Below are 23,142 nucleotides of genomic sequence, written 5' to 3' on the forward strand. Positions count from 1 at the left end.
GCTCCCGCACCTCAGCCGATGTCTTTCACACCGCCACCTTCACCGGGGCAATTGCCTCCTCCACCAGCACCTTCAGTGCCACCATCATCTCCTTCCTCATCACCACCATGTGCTTTGCAAACTGTTTCTCGAATTCCAAAGCCATCACCTCGGTCATCTTTTCTGCCGTAAGCAGTGCAACCCAGCCTGTGCCATCTTTCCAGTTGTCGAGCAGACCTGTCGCTCGACAGCGAACAGGGGCTGGTTTAGCACAATGGGCTAAATCGTTGGCTTCTAAAGCAGACCAAGGCAGGCCAGCAGCACAGTTCAATTCCCCTAACAGCCTCCCCGAACAGGCGCCGGAATGTGGAGACTAGGGGCTTTTCACAGTAACTTCATTTGAAGCCTACTTGTGACAATAAGCGCTTTTCATTTCATTCACTCACCCCCTTTTCAAAGCGGCTTTCTTTTGCTTTTTAGACATCTACCTCCTTCCTTTCGTCTTCTTGCATTTATTTGTTGAAAAACTGCCCCGGGACCGGGCATTAAATTCTAAAAACAAAATCAAGCCTCAAGCAACGGTGACAGCGGACACCCCTGTTTTGTTCCCCTATGCAACTCAAAGCTCCACAAACTCATCTCTTTTGTCCATACACTCGTCACTGGGGATGCAAATAACAGACGCATCCATGCCACAAACGTAGTGCCAAACCCAAACCTACCCAAGATCTCGATCAGGTACCTCCACTCCACCTGATCGAAAGCCTTCTCCACATCGAGAGAGACCACGACCTCCCATACCCGCCCCGCCAACGGGGTCATAAGCACGTTCAACAGCCTCCTGATGTTACTGGAGAGCTGCCTACCCTTTGCTAAACCCGTTTGGTCTTCAGCGACGACCTCTCCATCCTCCTCGCCACTAACTTGGCCAACACTTTCACTTCCGTGTTTAACAGTGAAATGGGCCGATATGACCCACCTTTAGCAGGGCCTCCCCTTCTTCGGGATTAGCGTAATTAAAGCCTGTGTCAATGTCTCCGGCAGCTCCCCCTTTTCCATTGCCTCGCTAAAGATCCCCAGCAAATGTGGTGCAAATTCTGTCTCAAACTCCTTATAGAACTCCACCGGTAGCCGTCTGGCTCCGGGGCCTTCCCCAACTTCATTCCCTTTATGCTATCCATCACCAGCCTCAGCCCTAACAGCTCTTCCCGCGCCTGCTTCCTCCCTTCATCCAGCCTTTGGGAACTCCAAAAAACACCCCACATCTCCCCCTGGCTTGGCCCTGTACAGTTTCGCATAATACTCCCTTAATGCCTCACCGATCGTCCCCGACTCCGACACTATGTGCCCCTTCCCGGTCCTCCCCCACAGAATTTCTCGAGATGCGGCCTGTCTCCACAGCTGGCTGACCAGCATGCGGCTCACCTTCTCTCCATACTCATATTGCACCCCACTCGCTCTCCGCAACCGCCTCACTGCCTTCCCTGTCGTCAGCCTGTCAAACCGCCCCTAGACCTTTGTCCCTCCTTGGTGGGAGCTCTCGAATATTTCCGGTCCACCTCGATTATCTAGTCCAACATCCGTCAACTGTCCATATTCTTCCTGTCCCCATGCACCTTGAACAAGATAACTTCCCCCCGAACCCATACCTCCCCATTCTGATTCAACTCCACTTAATCTCTGATTGCACCCATCTCACAGAACCCCTTATCCGCCAAAAGCCCCGAATCCAGCCTCCATCCAGACCTCTGCTCCTGCCTCAAAGCCTGACCTCCAGCCAGTGCGGTGCATGCTCTGAGATCACGATTCCCACATACCCCGCCCCTACCAACACTGCTCGACTCACCAGAGAAAAAAAAATCAATTCTGGAGTATACCTTGCACATATACGAGAAGAAGGACTACTCCCTCCCATGTTAAATAATGGGTTAAGAGACATTCCAATTAGTTGTCTCATTTATGTTAAGTATCCAATAATTGACATTGATATGTAAAGAGGCTTCAGGTGGACTGTGTGTCAGGTAATGTAATGATAGAGTTTTGTGCAGAGTCTGTTAAAGTAAAATAAAGGTGTTTGTGAAAAGGAACAGAACCGTTGACTCTTTATACAACAGCAGCTAAACGTCTAACATCCCCCCCCCCCGGGCTCCTAAACCTTCACGGGTCTACCATTCCCATGCGTTCCATAAACCCTCCCAGCTCCTTTGCCATTCTCAACCTCAGGACTTAGGGCTCGACCTATCCACTCTTTAAAAAATTTTTTTTAGAGTGCCCAATTCATTTTTTCCAATTAAGGGGCAATTTAGCGTGGCCAATCCACCTACCCTGCACATCTTTGGGGTTGTGGGGGCAAAACCCACGCAAACACGGGGAGAATGTGCAAACTCCACACGGACAGTGACCCAAAGCCGGGATCGAACCTGGGAACTCGGTGCCGTGAGGCAGCAATGCTAACCACTGCGCCACCGTGCTGCCCAGACCCATCCACTCTTGATTTAAACACACAGTTGAAATCACCCCCCCCATTATCAACTGGTGCGTATCCAGGTCCGGGATCACTTCCAGCAACCCCTTCACAAACCCCACATCGTCCCAATTCGGTGCAAATACATTCACTAGCACCACTGGCGTCCCCTCTAGTGCCCCACTTACTATCACATATTTTCCCCCAGGACCCACACTTTTTACCTCTACAAACCCCATCCTTTTGCTCATCAGGATAGCCCGCCCCTACTTTGAGTCAAACCCCGAGTGAAATACCAGTCCCACCCATCCCTTACTCAACCTGACCTGATCCTTCACCCGGAGATGCGTCTCCTGCAGAAAGACCACCCCAGACTTCAGACTCCTCAGGTACGCGAAGACCCAAGACCTCTTAACCAAGTCGTTCAGTTCCCAGACATTTCATGTTATGACTCTTACCAGAGGCTAATGCCTCCACTCCCTTCTACCGTCTGCCATCATCCCCTTCCGACTCTACCTCTTTCGGTTTGGTCCTGAACCGGACCCATTCAAGATGGCCCCCTTCTCCACCATGACCACGCTCAGTCTCCAACTCTGCCACGCCACATAACCCTCTCCCCCTCCCGGCCATCCCCTGAGGCCACCTCCCCCACCTCACTTCCGTTCACCAACATTACCTGCTATTGTGGCAGCTCCTGCCCGAAAGCCCCTCCTACCTACTCCGCCAACGGCACCACCCGATCACTATGATCGGACACCACTTTCTTCATCTCTCGTATCTGTGATCCCGGTGTCTCGAGGCATTTCTGCATTCGCTCCATCGATCATTTCGGGGTGGCCTTCGATCAGTCCTACTGCATCTCCTTTTTTTGCTGGTGGAACTCTTCTCTGATAAACGGCATAAATTGCTTCACCTGGGTCTTTCCCACTTCTGATGACCTTCCCCTGTGCCATCTTCACAATTGTTGCTACACCACAGGTCTCTTCCAGTTCCCTGGCCAGGTCCTTAACTGTTTTTTGCCCTGTCTGATAACCAGCAGACATGTCACTCACGTGGACTTCTCCTCCACGCCTTCTGCTACACTCTCCTGCTGAAATTACCCCACTTTCAGGTAAAACGAGCTCCAACCAAAGACTTCGAGCCCGAGCTACCCCGTGTGCGACGACTCACTCCATGGCTGCCACCGGAAGTTGGAAGAACATTTTTGTTGGTGATGCACATGACTTAGCAGTTTTGGCATTGAATGCCATCTCCCATTGGTCCCTTCCCCGCAATTCCAGAAGATCATCTTGCAGTGGATTGATATGATCTGGAGATTTTCCTGCAGCGTAATCTGCAAATAGTTACACTGTTTTTATTGAACTTGATTTTTTAAAAAAAACTTACGTCTGACAAGAAGAGTGAAGGTTTCAACACAGTTCCTTGGGGCATTCCGGATCATTCCCCCGCCCCGCATTACATTGTCTCTCTATTGGTGAGAAAGTGTGAGATCCAGTTTAATAATGCCCTCGTGATTGCATAGGCTTTCCGCTGTACGGTAAATGTCTATGATTCATTAGTTGCAAGAATACCACTAATTTCAAGGATAAGTCTGTAAAATCCTTCCGACAAGACAAAGAGATGAGTTGCAGAAACCCGCCAGTAAAGTTGGCGGCCGCGGAGAGCAGGGCCGCGCCGGGCGACTGCGCGTGCGCGGCTGTTGCGAGCTGGCTGTCTGAGTGACGAGAGGAGAACATCGGCAGGCAGCGTTCGGCATCATGGAGCTGTAAGTGTTGCTTCCAAAGGTCGCCTTTCACGTTTTGGGGAAGGGCGGGGAGCGAGACGGTTCCCATTCCGGCGTCCCTGCTCTAGCTCCGGGACAAGTGGCTGCTAGATCCCTGGCGGAGCAGGGCCTACACACCTGTGAAGAGCGCATCTGAGGACCTTGGGGGAAATTTGGGGAATTTAATCAATTGGAGTTCTCAGTTTTGCAACCCGGAAAGATGAGCCAGGTGTGGAAAAGCTAAATGCGGAATATCTAACTTCTAGTGTAGGACAAAGGCCACTAACTAATAAAAACTAACTTTGGGATTGGTACGCGGAAGTCCTACACTTAAAGTGGATTTCAAGGTGGAACTGTAGCGGTGACAACTGATAATTTAGTTTGTGACCACAATTGGGGCATTCGGAGATCCGGTTATCATGTTCTCAATTGTGACACACATTCTGCTCAGTATTTGTCTCGCATCGTGAAATTTCGAGCAGGTCCTTCTCTATCGTTAAGACGATTGTCGATCCTGCTGTGCAATAAACAGCTGGATGAATGGGAGGAGTTACCACCATCCATGGGGTAATTCAATTTTGGCGAGCTCATGGAATGTTAATGTATGATAAAAGAATTATCAATGAAAGAAAACTTTACAGCAAAAATAAAACTTTTAATGCGAACTCCTAAGTCACTACAAATTGAACTTATGTGAACTTTCCTGCCAAGCTGCATTAGAAACATAGGAAATAGGAGGAGGCTATTTGGCCCTTTGAGTCTGCTCCGATGATCTAACTCAATAGCCTAATCCCGCTTTCACCCCAAATCCTTTGGTCCCCTTCTCCCTAAATACTATATCGACCTGCTTCTTGAAAACATGCAATGTTTTGGCCTCAACTACATCATCTGGTAACAAATTCCATAGGCCCACCACTCTGGGTGAAAACATTTCTCATCTCTGCCCTAAATGGTCTATGACGTAGCCTAAAACTGTGACCCCAAGTTCTGGACACCCCGAACATCGGGAACATCCTTCCTGCATCGACCCTGTCGAGACTTGTTAGAACTTTATAGGTTTCAATGAGACCCCTCCCTCCCTCATTCTTCTGAACTCCAGCAAATTCAATCCTAGCTGATTCAATCTCTCCTCCTATGTCAGTACTGCCATCCCAGGAATCAGCCTGGTAAACTTTCGCTGCACTCCCTCTAGGGTAAGAACATCTTTCCTTGGATAAGGAGATCAAAACTACATACACTATTCCAGGTGTGGCCTCACCAAGGTCCTGAATAATTACGATGTGGAGATGCTGGCGTTGGACTGGGGTGGGCAGTGTAAGGGGTCTTACAACACCAGGTTAAATCCAACAGGTTTGTTTCGAATCACTAGCTTTCTGAGCGCAGCTCCTTCCAACGGTCGGAGGAAGGAGCTGCACTCCGAAAGCTAGCGATTTATAAAAAAAAAAAAACAGTTGGAATTTAACCTGGTGTTGTAAGACTTCTTACTGGATGATTACAGCAAGACATCCCTGCTCCTGTACTCAAACCCTCGCTACGAAGGCCAACATACCATTTGCCTTTACTGCCTGCTGTACCTGCATGTTTACCTTCAGTGACTAGTGTACGAGGGCACCCAGGTCTTGTTGCACATTCCCCTCTCCTACTTTATGGCCATTCAAACAATAGTCTTCCTTCTCGTTTTTGCTACCGAAGTGGATAACCTCGCATTGCTCCAAATTATACTACATCTGCCATTCATTTGCCCACTCACTCAACTTGTCCAAATCACACTGAAAGATCTCTGCATCCTCCTCACAGCTCACATTCCGTAACCAACTTGGTGCCATCTGCAAATTTGGAGATTTAATATTTTGATCCCTCATCAAAATCATTAATATATATTGTGAATAGCGGTGTCCCAGCACTGATCCCTGCGGTACCCCACTAATCACTGCTTCCAAGTTGAAACGGATTAGTTAGTTCCTACTCTTAGTTTCCTGTCTGCTAACCAGCTTTCTATCCATCTCAATACACTGCCCTAATCCCATGTGCTTTAATTTTACACACTAATCTCTTATGTGGGACTTTGTCAAAAGCCTTCTGAAAGTCCAAATACCAGATCCATTGGCTCCCCTTCATCACCTCTATTACTTGCATCCTATAATAATAATCGCTTATTGTCACAAGTAGGCTTCAATGAAGTTACTGCGAAAAGCCCCTAGTCGCCACATTCTGGCGCCTGTTCGGAGAGGCTGATACGGGAATTGAACCCGCGCTGCTGCCTTGTTCTGCATTACAAGCCAACTATTTAGCCCACTGTGCTAAACCAACCCCATCCTCGCAGAATTCTAGTAGATTTGACAAGCATGGTTCCGCATCGTAAATCCATGCTGACTCTGATCCTGCCACTGTTTCCTAAGTGCTCTGCTATAAAATCTTTGAAAATGGATTCTAGAATTTTCCCCACTATTGACGCCAGGCTTACTGGTCTAAAATTCCCTTTTTTCTCACTTCCTCCCTTTTTAAATAATGGAGTTACATTTGCTACCCTCCAACCTGCAGGAGCTGTTCCAGAGTCTGTAGAATCCTGAAAGTGACCACCAATGCATCCACTATTTCTAGAGCCACTTCCTTAAGTATCCTGGGATTAGATTCTCAGGCCCTGGGGATTTATTAGCCTTCAATCCCATCAATTTCCCCAGCATCATTTCTCTACAAATATTAATCTCTTTCATGTTCCAAGGAGAGCACATCCTTCCTTGGATATGGGGCCGAAAACTATTCACAGTATTCCAAATGGGGTCTGACCAGAGCTTTCAACAGTCTCAGCAGTACATTCATGCTTGTGTAGTCCAGCCCTCTCGTCATGAATGCTAACATTGCATTTGCCTTCCTTACTGCCAATTGAACCTGCATGTTAACCTCAAGGGAATCCTAAATTAGGGTTCCGAAGTCCCTTTGTGCTTCTCTCTCTTTTTTCTCTCTCTATCTTTCTCTTTCTTTTTCTTCTCTCTCTCTTTCGTATTCAAGCTGCTTTAATTCTTTCTCATGTTCCATTTGTTTAATTTGTAACTGAATTTTTGCCATTTCCAATGAGTCAATCTGTATCTCAAGCAACTTTAAATGCTTAGCCACAGCCATAATTACCTCATCTTTTCGCATTTTGCCAGGTAATGTTAACTGCAATATTTTTTGCCAAATCTAACAGTCTGCTTTTAGTCTCTGTCCGTAAGGTACTGCGTGTGACCGTCTCCACCCCCAAAAACTTCAGAGCCTCTGAAAGAGCCATTGTCCACAACACACAATTTGTTATGGGCCAGAGTTTAGAGAACCCCAATGTGTATCATGGAGTTCACCTGACCCACAACCTTTAATAGATTGTGGTATGGGGAGCACACGGCCCACTCTACAGATATGGTACAGCAGAAATGGAAAAGTATTTTTTAAAGCAAAACAATTTTTATTCTATGAACTCAAGTTCACCTTTTTAAAACATACCGTGAACATCTTAGCAACCATTAAACAAATAAAACCCCCAAAGAATACAACACTAAGTAATTCTTAAGCTGTCCTTTTTACATCCAGAAGACTTTATTAAAAAAAAAAACTTTCAGCAGAAGCACATCAGGTTAAAGTTACTACTGAGAGCAGTTATTTGTTTTAAATCACCAAAGGCTCGATTTACACTCTTTAGATTGCAGAGAGAGACTCAAATACACCTTCTCGCTGTGACTGCAGCTATCCAGCTCTGAAAACGAAACTAAAACACACCCTGCAGCAAACAGCCTAAAACAAAAGTAAAAAGCTGACAGACAGCCCAGCGCCACCCACTCTCTGACATCACTGCAGTAATAAACGTCCATTTCTCAAAGGTACTCTCACTACAGATACTTATGTACACACCCATTTATAAACACCCATTTCTTAAATGTCACATGACAGAGGCCATCTTCTGACCCTCCAGTGTCGAATTTGATTTTCTCCATTTGGAGAAATTCCGATAGGTCTGACAGTCAGTCTGCAGCTTTAGGTGGTGCTGCTGACCGCCAGCCGAGCAGGATTCTATGTCTGGCGATCAGGCATAGGCAAGGGCGCCAGCCCTCCTCCCCATGAAGAAATCTGGCTGATCTAATACCCCGAAAACTGCCACTTTCGGGCATGGCTCCACCCTCATCCTCACCACTTTGGACATTGCCTCGAAGCAGATTGTCCAGAATCTGGACCAGAACATGTGGGCATGGTTGGTGGGCCTCCTTGGCACCGTTCACATCTGTCCTCCACCTCCAGGAAGAACCTACTCATCCGGGTTCTTGTTTAGTGGGCTCTATTTACCATTTTTAGTTGCGTTAGGCTGAGTCTTGTGCACGTGGAGGTAGAGTTAACCCTATGTAGTGCTTCACTCCAGAGACCCCACCTTATTTCAATCCCCAAGTCTCTCTTCCATTTCCTCCTTGTGTCCAGTTCGGTGTTGGCCCTCTCCAGCAGTCGTTCGTACATGCCGCTACAGTTCCCTCTGCCTAGGATGTCTGCGTCCAGTAGTTCTTCTAGTGGCGGTGGTCACGGGTACATCCTTGTCTCCTTCCTTAGGTTTTTAAGCTGCAGGTATCTGAGTTTGTTGTCCTTTGCTAGTTAGAATCACTCCGACAGTTCGTCCCGTGTTGTGATCCTACCGTCAATGTACAGGTTCCTGACTGTCGGTGTCCTCCCGTCCTGTCCCCACCTTTTAAAGTTAGCATCAGTGAGCGCTGGCGTGAACCTGTGGTTATTGCAGTTGAGGGCTTTGTCGGACATTTCAGTCAGTCCGAATTCCTGCCATAGTAGGCTCCAGGTCTGGAGGGTGGCTACCACCACTGGGCTGCTGGATTGTTTCTTGGGCGGGGTTGGGAGTGCCGCCATGGCGAGGGCCCGGAGCGAGGTCCCCTTGCAGGAGGCCTCCTCCACGCGCAGTCACTCAGCTCCTGACTTCTTTATCCATCCCTTCACTCTTTCCGGCGTCTAATTTCTCCAGTGTGTTGAAAAAGGCCTTGGGGATGTGGATCGGGATGGATCTAAGTTGGAAGAGGTACCTGGGCAGTATGTTCATTTTGATCATCTGGACTCTCCCTGCCAGGGAGAGTGGGAGTGTGTTCTACCTCTGCAGGTACTTTTTTACTTCCTCTGTCAGACTGGTCAGGTTCCCATTTGTGGATCCCCGTCCAGTCATGAGTGATTTGGATCCCCAGGTAGCGGAATTTGTGCTGGGCCTGTTTAAACGGCACTCCCACCAGTGCTGTCCCTCCCCCTTGCGGGTTCACCGGGAAGATCTCGCTTTTGCTCGTGTTGTGTTTATAGCCCGAGAAGGCGCCAAACTCTTTCAGGAACGCGATGATACCTTCCATGCTGCTTTGTGGGTCCGAGATGTAGAGGAGCAGGTCATCTGCATTGAGTGAGACTCTGTGCTCTCTCCCTCCTCTTTGGGTCCCCCTCCAGTTCTTTGCTGGTCTGAGTGTGATCGCTAATGGTTCGATTGCTAGGGCGAACAGCAGCGGGGACAACGGGCATCCCTGCCTGGTGCCCCTGTGAAGCTGGAATTACTGGGTATTAGTCCGGGCGCTTGCCGAGGGAAGTACCTCGATAAGGTACTTCCACTCGACTCTGTCAAAGGCTTTTTTTGCATCCAGGGAGACCATCACCTCAAGTGTCCTCTCCCCAGATGGGGTCATGATCACATTCAGCAGGCACCTGATGTTCTATATAAGCTGTCTATCTTTGACAAAGCCGGTTTGATCCTCTGCGACCACCTCTGGTATGCAGCTCTCCAGTCTTCTGGCTAGGATCTTGGCCAATATTTTAGAGTCTACGTTTTGTCATGAGATGGGTCTGTATGAACCACACTCTGTTGGGTCTTTGTCTTTCTTAGTATTATGGGCGAGGCATTTTCAGAACCCCAAAATGTATCATGGAGTTCAACAAACCCCTCCCTTTAATGGATTTGTTGCTTTTCCCAGCACACGGCTTTTCCCTAGGTGCGGGATTACAATTATGGACACGTGGGTTTTTAAACACAAAACACTGTTTATTCCATGAACTCAACTTAACACCTTAAATAACCATTGGATCTCTTAACACCCCTTACTTCAAAGATAACTCCGAAAATATTGCACCAGTAAATAATTCCTTAAAATGTTCCTTCAAACTTCCAAGAGACTTAACACCTTTAAACAATATCACATCAGGTTAAAGGATATATATATTTTCAGTGGAATGGCTGAGATATATTAGCTTGGGTGACTTAAGCTCCAGCACCTTGCTTTCTTCATATCATAGAATTTACAGTGCAGAAGGAGGCCATTCGGCCCATCAAGTCTGCACCGGCTCTTGGAGGAGCACCTTCCCCAAGGTCAACACCTCCACCCTATCCCCATAACCCAGTAGCCCCACCCAACACTAAGGGAAATTTTGGACACTAAGGGCAATTTATCATGGCCAATCCACCTAACCTGCACATCTTTGGACTGTGGGAGGAAACCGGAGCACCCGGAGGAAACCCACGCAGACACTGGGAGGATGTGCAGATTCCGCACAGACAGTGACCCAAGCCGGAATCGAACCTGGGACCCTGGAGCTGTGAAGCAATTGTGCTATCCACAATGCTACCGTGCTGCATGGCAACGTCCATGCTTTCCTCCTCCAGAACTACGTGCCTTTACACAGGGGTCATAAAATAATGCCGTACATTTATATATTGCCTTTAACATAACCTTAAAATTAGAGGCACTTCTTCACACCAAATAAGTTGGAGGAATCTGGCAATTTCTTGCCCCAAAAGGCTGTCGAGGTTAGAGGGCAACTGAAAATTACAAAATGATGATCAGCAAGATTATTGTTAAGTAAAAGTTATTGAGGGACATTGAACTACGGCGGATGAATGGGAGTTAAGATACAGCCAGATCGAACTGAAGACTGAAACAGGCTCAAAGAGCTGAAGTGGCTGGCGCCTGCTGGAAAGTTACTTTGTAAGCGCAGGGTTTGGGGGGAGCTATAACATCTCGGTGTTCAATTTACCATGCAGCTCTCTGGAAACCCACAGACACACACAAACTGCTTTTTCCAACTGGCTTTCTCCCTTCAAGCAACTCACAGCAAACCAGAACTTCTCAAGCTGCTGTCTCAAACTGGCTTTTGTAGCCGCCTGAGTTGGCCACTTCCTGACTTAAAATGGAGAACCGCAAAGGCTGAAGCGAAATTCAGCCAACACAGGCAAAGACTAGCAAATACAGAAATCATGTGTATTGAAACCTGTAAGGAACCAGCACTGAAACCAGCAGCCATCTGCATAGTAATGCAGCAGCCATCTACATAGTAATGTGCGATTCCCAGGCACAATGTCAACAGTTAAGGTGAATAAAGCCAAGCCAGACTCCTTGGCGCCAGCAGGAGCCATGAGAAAGGAAGGCCAACGAACATTTAGGGACCGCCTAGCGATCAGGGAACCGCTCCAGCATTGGAGAAATCGATCCAAGTGATCGGAAAGTGGTCCAATCACTTGGATCCAGGTACGGGGTCCGCCCCGAAGGGCGGGAATCCCCATGGGACTATAAAGTAAAGCCCCCAAGTTCAAATCGTTCTTCTTTGGCAGTGTCACTCAGCAACTTGAATCAACCCGTGAGAGTGACCTGTCTCAGCTGCCGCCAAGCAAGTAAGTCTCAAGTCAACGCTCGCTACGAGATAGGCGCTCCTAGCTACCAGTCCATATCAGCTTTTGAATCCTGCAGACTCAGGACCTGAACGAAAGGCCATTTGTTCCCCTGACCTGGTGGGCCAGTCCAAAGCCAAGTATAGGCCTTTTAGTGATAGGAATAGCCTAGAAAATAGAGTTTATGCATCAGTAGTGATTTACTGTGTATAATAAATGTGTTTTGATTTGAATCTTACTAATTGGTGTGTTGAGTTATTGATCATTACTTGAACTTGAACCTCGTGGCGGTATCATAAAGATACCTGGCGACTCTAGAGCAAAGGTATAAAACAGCCAATTGAACCAACCAAAAGTTAGCAACACTTTCTCCTTTTAATCAGCTCACAGCAAAACAGCCAGGCACTTTTAAACTGAAACTAAAAATCAAACTGCAAAATGGCTGACCTGAGCTGGGCTCCACCCACTCTATGACATCACTGTGTTCTTAAAGGTACATTGCTTAAACATCCATGTCTTAAAGGTACCCTCACATGACATTAGGTATTAAATGAGTTTGAGGCTTCTGCTGCTTCTGCTCGTGTAAGTGACAGTGTGCCCCTTGCCAGCAAGTCTGTGAACATCTTCCACAGGGGCAGGGCCAGTGCCTTCGCAAATGCTTGGTAGAAGTCCGGCGGGCATGGAGCTGATACTCACCATGATCACTCCCAGTTCTAGCAGTGCTTACAGGCCCCGTTTCTTGTCTTCCCCTATGACTGGCATGCCCCGTCCATCGAGGAACTGTTTCATCCCCGAGTCCCCTGCTGGGGGCTTCGAGGTGTACAGCCCCTCGTAAAAGTCCTCGAAGGTTTTGTTGACCTAGTCTGGGTCAGTTTCTAATGTGCCTCTGCTGACTCCAATTTGCGCAATCTCCCTAGTGGCTGCCTGCTTCCTCAACTGGTGTGCCAGCAGGTGGCTGGCTTTGTCTCCGTATTCGTATATGGTCCCCCGTGCCTGGCGGAGTTGGTGTACTGCTTTTGTCGTGGTGAGCAGGTCAAAGTCCATTTGTAGCTTTTTCCTCTCTGCCAGGAGCTCCATGGTCGGGGTGTATTTACGGTCTACCTCCAGTATGGAGTCGACCAACTGCTGCCTAGCTGCTCTCCCTTACCTGTATCTACGTGTTTTAAAGGCGATAATTTCCACCTTTTTTTAGCAAAATATTTAAATTGAGGCATTTATAATTTTAACAATTTTCAACATCAAATTTCAACAAAAACAAAAACACAACAATATATCCAACAAGCCCCCTGAGCACAAACCCCAGCCAACATGGCTTACACAACAGTGCCACCCTTCCGTTGGTTCTCCTTCCCTTACTGGTCTCTCCCATGCCTCCGCCCCCAATGACAGCTTAATTTTTCTCAAAGAAGTCAATGAACGGCTGCCACTTCCGAGCAAACCCCTGCAGCAATCCCCTCAATGCGAATTTAATTTTTACGAGTCTGAGAAACCCCGCCATGTTGTTAATCCACATCCCCGGCTTTGTGTGCTCTGAGTCCCTCCAACCTAGTAAGATCCGTCTCCGGGCCACCCGGGAGGCAAAGGCTAGGACATCGGCCTCTCTCACCCCCTGGGCTCCCGGGTCTTCCGACACACCAAATATCGCTGCCTCTGGACTCGGCACCACCCTCACTTGTAAGATCTCTGACGTGACATCAGCAAACCTCTGCCAGAAACCCCTCAGCCTGGGACATGCCCAAAACATATGGACATGGTTCGCAGGACACCGCACAGCGCCCACACCTAACCTCCTCAAGAGAACCTGCTCATCCGGGCCACAATCATATGTGCATTGTGGACCACCTTAAACTGTATCAGGCTGAGCCTGGCGCATGACGACGATGCGTTAACACTCCTCAGGGCCTTCTACCATAATCCGACCTCCAACTCCCCACCCAGCTCTTCGCACTTTCTCTTCTTGGGGCTGCCTCGCACTCCATCAGCTCCTTATAGATCTCTGAGACCTTGCCCTCTCCTACTCCTGTTCTCGACACCATTTTATCTTGCAGTCTCCGGTGCGGCAGGTGCGGGAAGGTCGAAATCTGCCTCCGCACAAAATTCCTCACCAGCAGATACCAGAACCCATTCCTCCCTGGCAACTTAAACTCCTCCTACAGACTTGGGAAACCCTCTTCAATAAAGAGATCCCCAAATCTCTTGATCCCTGCCCGCTGCCATCTCCGAACCCCCCCGTCCAGCCCCTCCCTGGAGCGAACCGGTGGTTATCACATATCGGCATCCCCTCTAACCTCATTGTGCTGCCTCCACTGTCACCACATCCTCAGGGCAGCCACTGCTACTGGGCTTGGGCTTGTGGAATACCGAGCCGGCGAGAACATCAGAGGTGCCGTTAACAATACCCCCAAACTCGTGTCCTTACATGATGCTGCCTCCATCTGCTCCCATATCGACCCCTCCCCAAGACCCACTTCCTGACCATCGCCATATTCTCCACCCAGTAGTAACTAATGACATTTGGAAGAGCCAGCCCCCTGTTCCAGCAGCACCTTCTTCACGCGTGGGGTTTTACCTGCCCAAACAAATCCCAAGATCACTGCATTCCCCGTTTTGAGGAACGCCTTGGGGATAAAAATTGGAAGGCTCTGATAAACAAACAAAAACCTCGGGAGGACCGTCACTTTAACTGCCCGCCTCGCCAATGACAAGGGAGCGTGTCCCACCTCAGAAAGTCCCCCTTCATTTGATCTACCAACTTACCCAAATTCAGTTTATGCAGCTGCCCCCATTCCCGCGCCACCTGGATACCCAAATATCGAAAACTCCCTCCCACCATCTTGAATGGCATCTCACACAATCTCTTCTCCTGCCCCCTCGCCTGGATCGCAAAGACCTCACTCCTATCCATATTCAATTTGTATCCCGAAAAGCGGCCGAATTCCTCTAATATCCCCATAATCCCTTCAATCACCCCCCCCCCCCCCCCCCAAATGGGTCTGTTATGTACAGAAGTAGATCGGCTGCGTAGAACGAGACCCTGTGCTCCCCGCCCCCCCTGTACTAGCCCCAGCCAGACCTTCGGCGATCTCAATGCCAATGCTGGCGCCTCTATAGTTAAGGCAAATAACAGTGGAGAAAGTGGACATCCCTGCCTCGTCTCCCGGTGTAACCTGGAATAGTCTGATCTCACCCGATTCGTCCGCACACTCACCACCAGTGCCTGGTGTAGCAACCGGACACAGTCCACAAAGCTCTGCCCAAACCCAAACCGCCCCGAGACCTCCCATAAATATTCCCAGTCCACCAATCAAAGGCCTTCTCTGGGTTCATGGCCAGCACCACCTCAATCTCTCACCTTCTGGGGGCATTATAATTGTATTAAGCAGCCTCCTAATGTTGGTCGCCAAATGCCGCCCCTGAATGAACCCCGTCTGGTCCTCCCCTATGACCCCTGGAATGCAGTCTCGATCCTTGTGGCCAAGATCTTCGCCAATACTTTGGCATCCACATTTAACAGGGCGATCGGCCTGTATGATCCCACAGTTTTCCGGGTCCTTATCCCGCTTTAAAATTAGGGAGATCGACGCCTGTAACAACGACGAGGGAAGCACTCCCAACTCTCTTGCCTCATTGAAAGTCCTTACCAACAGTGGTCCCAACACCCCTGAGTATCTCTTGTAAAATTCCACCGGGTACCCAGCCGGTCGCTTGCCTTATCTGATTGCATCGCCTCCAACCCCTCTACTAATTCCACAAGACCAATTAGTGCCCCCAGGCTGTCCACCAGCTCCTCATCAACCTTCGAGAACTCCAACCCTCCCAGAAACCGCCTCATCAACTCTTCCCCTGCTGGGGATTTCGACTTCCCTCTCCGTGCTCTTTAAGGGAGTCTCGTCTCCCTCTGCGCTCCTTAATGGCATCTTGTCTCTCTCCACGCACTTTAATGACGTCTCCTCTTTCTCCGCGCTCTTCAATGGAGTCTCGTCTCCCTCCGCGCTCTTTAATGGCGTCTACTCTCCCCGCTCTTCAGTGCAGTCTCATCTCTCTCTCTCCGCACTCTTCAATGGAGTCTCGTATCCCTCCGAGCTCTTTAATGGAGTCTCGTATCCCTCCGAGCTCTTTAATGGAGTCTCGTCTCCCTCCGTGCTCTTTAATGGAGTCTCGTCTCCCTCCGTGCTCTTTAATGGAGTCTGGTCTGCCTCAGCGCACTTTAATGGAGTCTCATTTTCCTCCGTGCTCTTTAATGGAGTCTCGTCTCCCTCTGCGCTCTTTAGTGGAGTCTCGTCTCTCTCCGCGCTCTTTAGTGGAGTCTCGTCTCTCTCCGCGCTCTTTAGTGGAGTCTCGTCTCTCTCCGCGCTCTTTAGTGGAGTCTCGTCTCTCTCCGCGCTCTTTAGTGGAGTCTCGTCTCTCTCCGCGCTCTTTAGTGGAGTCTCGTCTCTCTCCGCGCTCTTTAGTGGAGTCTCGTCTCTCTCTCCCTGCTCTTTAGCGGAGTCTCCTCTCTCTCTCTCCGCGCTCTTTAATGGAGTCTCGTCTCCCTCTGTGCTCTTTAGTGGAGTCTCGTCTCTCTCCCCGTGCTCTTTAGTGGAGTCTCGTCTCTCTCCCCGTGCTCTTTAGTGGAGTCTTGTCTCCTTCCGTGATCTTTTGTGGAGTCTCGTTGCCCTCTGCTATTTAAAAAAAAAAAAAATTATTTCTCATTTTTCAAATTATCTCCCAAATTTACACCCATGAACAATAACAATAAGCAGTAACGAATATAATGTCAATCTCCATTGTTAATAGCCAGGGTTTGGAGAACCCCAAAATGTATCATGGAGTTCACCTGACCCACAACCTTTAATAGATTGTGGTTATTGGGAACGCACGGGCTTACCATACAGGTGTGAGGCAACAGACCTTTACAGTACTTTTAAATTAAAACACTTTATTTATGAAACGAGTTAACACTTTATGAACCCACAGTAAACATCCTAACAACTATCAACACCAATAAATCCCCCAAAGAATACAGTACTCTCTAAGTAACTCTTAATCTTACCTTGCAACATCCATAAGACAAAAAAGAACCCTTTTTACCCTTGCTGTGATTGCAGCTTTTCCAAATCTAAAACGAAACGAAACACATCCTGTACCTGCAAGTCCAAAATGAAAGTAAAAGCAGACAGACAGCCTAGCTCCATCCACTCTCTGACATCACTGCAGCTATCTAATAAACACCCATTTCTTAAAGGTCCACCCACTGCAGCTATTTGATAAAAACACCCATTTCTTAAAGATACTCTCACATGACACCATATCAACAACATATCCCATCCTCCCACCAGCCCCCAAACAACTGCCTGCATGTTAACATAAACAAGTAACAAAAAGGAATCGGGAATCACCCATAGTCACCATTAACACATTCAGGCCCCCCCCCATCCGGTCCCCGTCCCACTAATGTTCGATGTTATCCAATTCTTGAAAGTGCACAATTAATAACGCCCATGAATTGTAGAACCCCTCCATCCTCATCCTTCCCCTCAGTTCAAACTTAATCTTCTCAAGAGTCAAGAATTCCAGCCGGTCCCTCCGCCACGCCAGTTGCTCTCCAAACCATCAGGATCCGCCTTTGGGTGATCAATGAGGCGAAGGCTACAACATCTGCCTCTGCACCTGTTTCCAACCCCGGCTGGTCCGACACCCCGAATATGGCCTCCTGGGGGCCCGGGTCCAGTTTCACGTGCACCACTTTCGAGATTACCCTAAAAACCTCCTTCCAGTAATCCTCCAGCTTTAGACAGGACCACCTGCAGGATTTCCTCCACTAGCCTTTCTATCTCCCTGTGTGCCTGAATTGAAATAAACTCCTCCATGACCACTGCTTTCAGTGCCTCCCAAACTGTACCTGCCGAAACCTCCCCCATTAATCTCAACATATCCCTGGATGGCCTTCCTCACCCGCTCATACACCTCTTCCTCTGCTAACAGTCCCACATCCAGCATCCATTGCGGGCACTGGCCCTCTCTCTTGCTCACTCGTAAATCCACCCAGTGCGGGGCATGGTCCGACCACTATTGTCGAATACTCGACATCCACCACCACTGCCAATAATGTCTTATCCACCACAAAAAAATCTATTTGGGAGGACAAATATGTATGTGTAAAGAGCATGGAGAGAAAGACGAGACTTCTTCAAAGAGCACGGAGAGAGACGAGACTCCATGAAAGAGAACGGAGAGAGAGGCGTTACTCCATGAAAGAGAACAGAGAGAGAGGCGTTACTCCATGAAAGAGAACGGAGAGAGAGGCGTTACTCCATGAAAGAGAACGGAGAGAGAGGCGTTACTCCATGAAAGAGAACGGAGAGAGAGGCGTTACTCCACGAGTACACATGGGAGTAAAACGAAAATTCTTTCGCCCTCTGCCTCCCAACTCGCCACGCATCCAACCCCCCCATGTGTTCCATGAACCCCCGAAGCACCTTAGCTGTAGCCGACACCCTCCCTGACGTCAAGCTCGACCGGTTCAATCTCGGATCCAGGACCATATTAAAGTCAGCCCCCATAATCAGCTGATGAGAGACCAGGTCCGGAATCTTCCCCAGCACCCGCCTCATAAATTCCACATCGTCCCAGTTCGGGGCATAGATATTGACTAACACCACCGGCATCCCCTCACTTTTTGGAGTCACGCCTCTCCACGCTCTAGAATGGAATCATGCCTCTCACTCTGTGCTCTTTCATGGAGTTTTGTCTCTCTCGGCGCTCTTTCATGAAGTCTCGTCTCTCTGTGCTCTCTGCTGAAGTATGGTTTCTCTCTCCGCTCTCTTTAATGAAGTCTTATCCCTCTCTGCGCTCTTTAATAGAGTCTCCTCTCTCTCTGTGCTCTTTCATGGAGTCACACCTCTCTCTCCATGCTCTTGAATGGAGTCTCGTCTCTCTCCGTGCACTTTAATGGAGTCTCGTCTCTCTCCGTGCACTTTATTGGAGTCACACCTCTCTCTCCGTGCACTTTAATGGAGTCTCGTCTCTCTCCATGCTCTTTCATGGAGTCACGCCTCTCTCTCCGTGCTCTTTCATGGAGTCACGCCTCTCTCTCCGTGTTCTTCCATGGAGTAACGCCTCTCTCTCCGTTCTCTTTCATGGAGTAACGCCTCTCCGTTCTTTTTCATGGTGTAACGCCTCTCTCTCCGTTCTCTTTCATGGAGTCACGCCTCTCTCTCCGTGCTCTTTCATGGAGTAACGCCTCTCTCTCCGTTCTTTTTCATGGAGTAACGCCTCTCCCTTCTCTTTCATGGAGTCACGTCTCTCCGTGCTTTTTCATGGAGTCACGCCTCTCTCTCCGTGCTCTTTCATGGAGTCTCATCTCTCTCCGTGCTCTTTAAAGAAGTCTCGTCTTTCTCTCCACGCTCTTTACACATACAAACATCTCAACTTTAGACTGTTATAGTTCTGCACGCTTTATATTTTCTCTGGGGTGATTCTGTGCTGAGTTAATTCTGGATAAACCATCAGTTATCGTTTTTTTCTGCATGAGGAATAACCTTTAGGTGATAAGGTTGCAATCGGGTTCTATCTTTAAGAACCTTGCTATTTACCCTTCAATGGCCACTTCTACATCTGTTTTTAACCCCTTTGAAAGTGTCCAGATTAATCTCCTACACCTTGTCTTCAGTGAGTTCAATAAATTGCTGGTGCCTTTTGAAATTGGGACTTGACCCTTTGATTTGCCACACAGATTTGACTGGTTTGCCCCTTGTGGATTCCACAAGTGGTGTTTGTTTTGGGTGTGTTATCTTCCTTTTACCTCGAGGCTTTCCCCAATTTGTCCCATGTCGTCTGGGACACAATGTCCCTCGGGTGACTGTCCAACTCCTGTTGTAATCTCCTGTAGCATTTAACTCGGTGAGGTATTTCATTCACTCGCTTTGTGTGCTTGTGGACTTCTTGGGTCTGTTTAAATCTTGGAAGAAGATCTTTTCTAGCTGCACGTCCCTCGATCCACCACTATTCCTGTTTCAGCGTTTTTAGTTTCCCTTGCCCTGTCTTGGCCATTTTAAATTCAACAGGCTCCACTTTGGCCTTTAACTCTGCGGACTCTCACCCAGAAATAACTAAATCAGGAAATGGAAGGGAGGGACAATTACCGGGGAAGTGGCATTGAGCAAATTGTTGGATCCGTGGGCTGACAAATCCCCTGGTCCGGATAGACCTCACCCTAAGTGCTTGCAAAAAGTGGCTAATGTCTTGGTTTTATTTTTTATTTATTTTAAAATAAATTTAGAGTAGCCAATTATTTCCCTTTTCCAATTAAGGGGCAATTTAGTGCGGCCAATCCACCTAACCAGCACATCTTTGGGTTGTGGGGGTGAAACCCGCGCAGACACGGGGAGAATGCAAACTCCACACGGACAGTGACCCAGGCCGGGATTTGAACCCGGGTCCTCAGCGCCGCAGTCCCAGTGTTAACCACTGCGCCACATGCCGCCCCAATGTCTTGGTTTTATGTTGCAGGATGACCAATATGATTGCTGTGAACTAACATTATTAATCACAGAACATGAACACAATTGCGAAGGAAGGCGTCTGCAGCTTAGTTCCAACATTCTCTTGTATGTATGATCTGAGCTCTGACTTCCAGCTCCGGTGCCCCATGAAGTACAGTATACCTTATTGTACTAAAACTGGAGTCAACTATCACACACACCCTTCAAAAAACGAAAACATTTCAGACTAGTTCTTTTAAACCAAAATAGACTGAGTTATAGCCTGCTGAAGTACACAGTCTCTTATCTACTCTTTTGCACTCTGTTTTGATCTGTTTGTTTTGTCTTTTACTCATCTCTGTACCTCTTTTTTGCACAGTTCTTCCACTGAAAGATGATTTTGAAGGATAAGGGGCTTGCACTGTCACTTTCACTACTGTTTCCTGGACCAGACCCCAACTTTTGTTAGGATACAGGATGAGAACACCAAACAATTTTTCTATTTTTAAACTGTGAGGAAAGAAGACTTCACCCCATAGAACATAGAACAATACAGCGCAGTACAGGCCCTTCGGCCCACGATGTTGCACCGAAACAAAAGCCATCTAACCTACACTATGCCATTATCATCCATATGTTTATCCAATAAACTTTTAAATGCCCTCAATGTTGGCGAGTTCACTACTGTAGCAGGTAGGGCATTCCACGGCCTCACTACTCTTTGTGTAAAGAACCTACCTCTGACCTCTGTCCTATATCTATTACCCCTCAGTTTAAAGTTATGTCCCCTCGTGCCAGCCATATCCATCCGCGGGAGAAGGCTCTCACTGTCCACCCTATCCAACCCCCTGATCATTTTGTATGCCTCTATTAAGTCTCCTCTTAACCTTCTTCTCTCCAACGAAAACAACCTCAAGTCCATCAGCCTTTCCTCATAAGATTTTCCCTCCATACCAGGCAACATCCTGGTAAATCTCCTCTGCACCCGCTCCAAAGCCTCCAAGTCCTTCCTATAATGCGGTGACCAGAACTGTACGCAATACTCCAAATGCGGCCGTACCAGAGTTCTGTACAGCTGCAACATGACCTCCCGACTCCAGAACTCAATCCCTCTACCAATAAAGGCCAACACTCCATAGGCCTTCTTCAGCACCCTATCAACCTGGGTGGCAGCTTTCAGGGATCTATGTACATGGACACCTAGATCCCTCTGCTCATCCACACTTTCAAGAACTTTACCATTAGCCAAATATTCCGCATTCCTGTTATTCCTTCCAAAGTGAATCACCTCACACTTCTCTACATTAAACTCCATTTGCCACCTCTCAGCCCAGCTCTGCAGCTTATCAATATCCCTCTGTAACCTGCTACATCCTTCCACACTATCGACAACACCACCGACTTTAGTATCGTCTGCAAATTTACTCACCCACCCTTCTGCGCCTTCCTCTAGGTCATTGATAAAAATGACAAACAGCAACGGCCCCAGAACAGATCCTTGTGGTACTCCACTTGTGACTGTACTCCATTCTGAACATTTCCCATCAACCACCACCCTCTGTCTTCTTTCAGCTAGCCAATTTCTGATCCATATCTCTAAATCACCCTCAATCCCCAGCCTCCGTATTTTTTGCAATAGCCTACCGTGGGGAACCTTATCAAACGCTTTGCTGAAATCCATATACACCACATCAACTGCTCTACCCTCGTCTACCTGTTCAGTCACCTTCTCAAAGAACTCGATAAGGTTTGTGAGGCATGATCTACCCTTCACAAAGCCATGCTGACTATCCCTGATCATATTATTCCTATCTAGATGATTATAAATCTTGTCTCTTATAATCCCCTCCAAGACTTTACCCACTACAGACGTGAGGCTCACCGGTCTATAGTTGCCGGGGTTGTCTCTGCTCCCCTTTTTGAACAAAGGGACCACATTTGCTGTCCTCCAGTCCTCTGGCACTATTCCTGTAGCCAATGATGACATAAAAATCAAAGCCAAAGGTCCAGCAATCTCTTCCCTGGCCTCCCAGAGAATCCTAGGATAAATCCCATCAGGTCCCGGGGACTTATCTATTTTCAGCCTGTCCAGAATTGCCAACACCTCTTCCCTACGTACCTCAATGCCATCTATTCTATTAGCCTGGGGCTCAGCATTCTCCTCCACAACATTATCTTTTTCCTGAGTGAATACTGACGAAAAATATTCATTTAGTATCTCGCCTATCTCTTCAGACTCCACACACAATTTCCCATCCCTGTCCTTGACTGGTCCTACTCTTTCCCGAGTCATTCGCTTATTCCTGACATACCTATAGAAAGCTTTTGGGTTTTCCTTGATCCTTCCTGCCAAATACTTCTCATGTCCCCTCCTTGCTCGTCTTAGCTCTCTCTTTAGATCCTTCCTCGCTACCTTGTAACTATCCATCGCCCCAACCGAAACTTCACACTTCATCTTCACATAGGCCTCCTTCTTCCTCTTAACAAGAGATTCCACTTCCTTGGTAAACCACGGTTTCCTCGCTCGACGCCTTCCTCCCTGTCTGACCGGTACATACTTATCAAGAACACGCAGTAGCTGATCCTTGAACAAGCCCCACTTATCCAGTGTGCCCAACACTTGCAGCCTACTTCTCCACCTTATCCCCCCCAAGTCACGTCTGATGGCATCATAATTGCCCTTCCCCCAGCTATAACTCTTGCCCTGCGGTGTATACTTATCCCTTTCCATCATTAACGTAAACGTCACCGAATTGTGGTCACTGTCCCCAAAGTGCTCTCCTACCTCCAAATCCAACACCTGGCCTGGTTCATTACCCAA

The 23,142-nt window shown here is 48.2% G+C and overlaps 1 protein-coding gene across 8 annotated transcripts in view; it reads left to right on the forward strand.

Moving 5' to 3' along the window:
* The window catches only part of tmem181 (transmembrane protein 181), a 391,617-nt gene that overhangs the window by 36,912 nt on the left and 331,563 nt on the right, over nt 1–23,142 (forward strand). For 2 of the 8 annotated variants that reach the window (XM_072502562.1, XM_072502599.1), the window contains exon 1: nt 4,063–4,208. The exons of the other annotated variants lie outside the window; for them this stretch is intronic. In XM_072502562.1, coding sequence (XP_072358663.1) covers nt 4,201–4,208 — 8 coding nt within the window. In that variant the 5' untranslated portion in view covers nt 4,063–4,200. Of the gene's footprint in view, nt 1–4,062; nt 4,209–23,142 lie in introns of those variants that run through there. 8 annotated transcript variants of the gene reach the window in all.

Source organism: Scyliorhinus torazame, chromosome 1, assembly GCF_047496885.1.
Source record: "Scyliorhinus torazame isolate Kashiwa2021f chromosome 1, sScyTor2.1, whole genome shotgun sequence".
Lineage (NCBI taxonomy): Eukaryota > Metazoa > Chordata > Chondrichthyes > Carcharhiniformes > Scyliorhinidae > Scyliorhinus > Scyliorhinus torazame.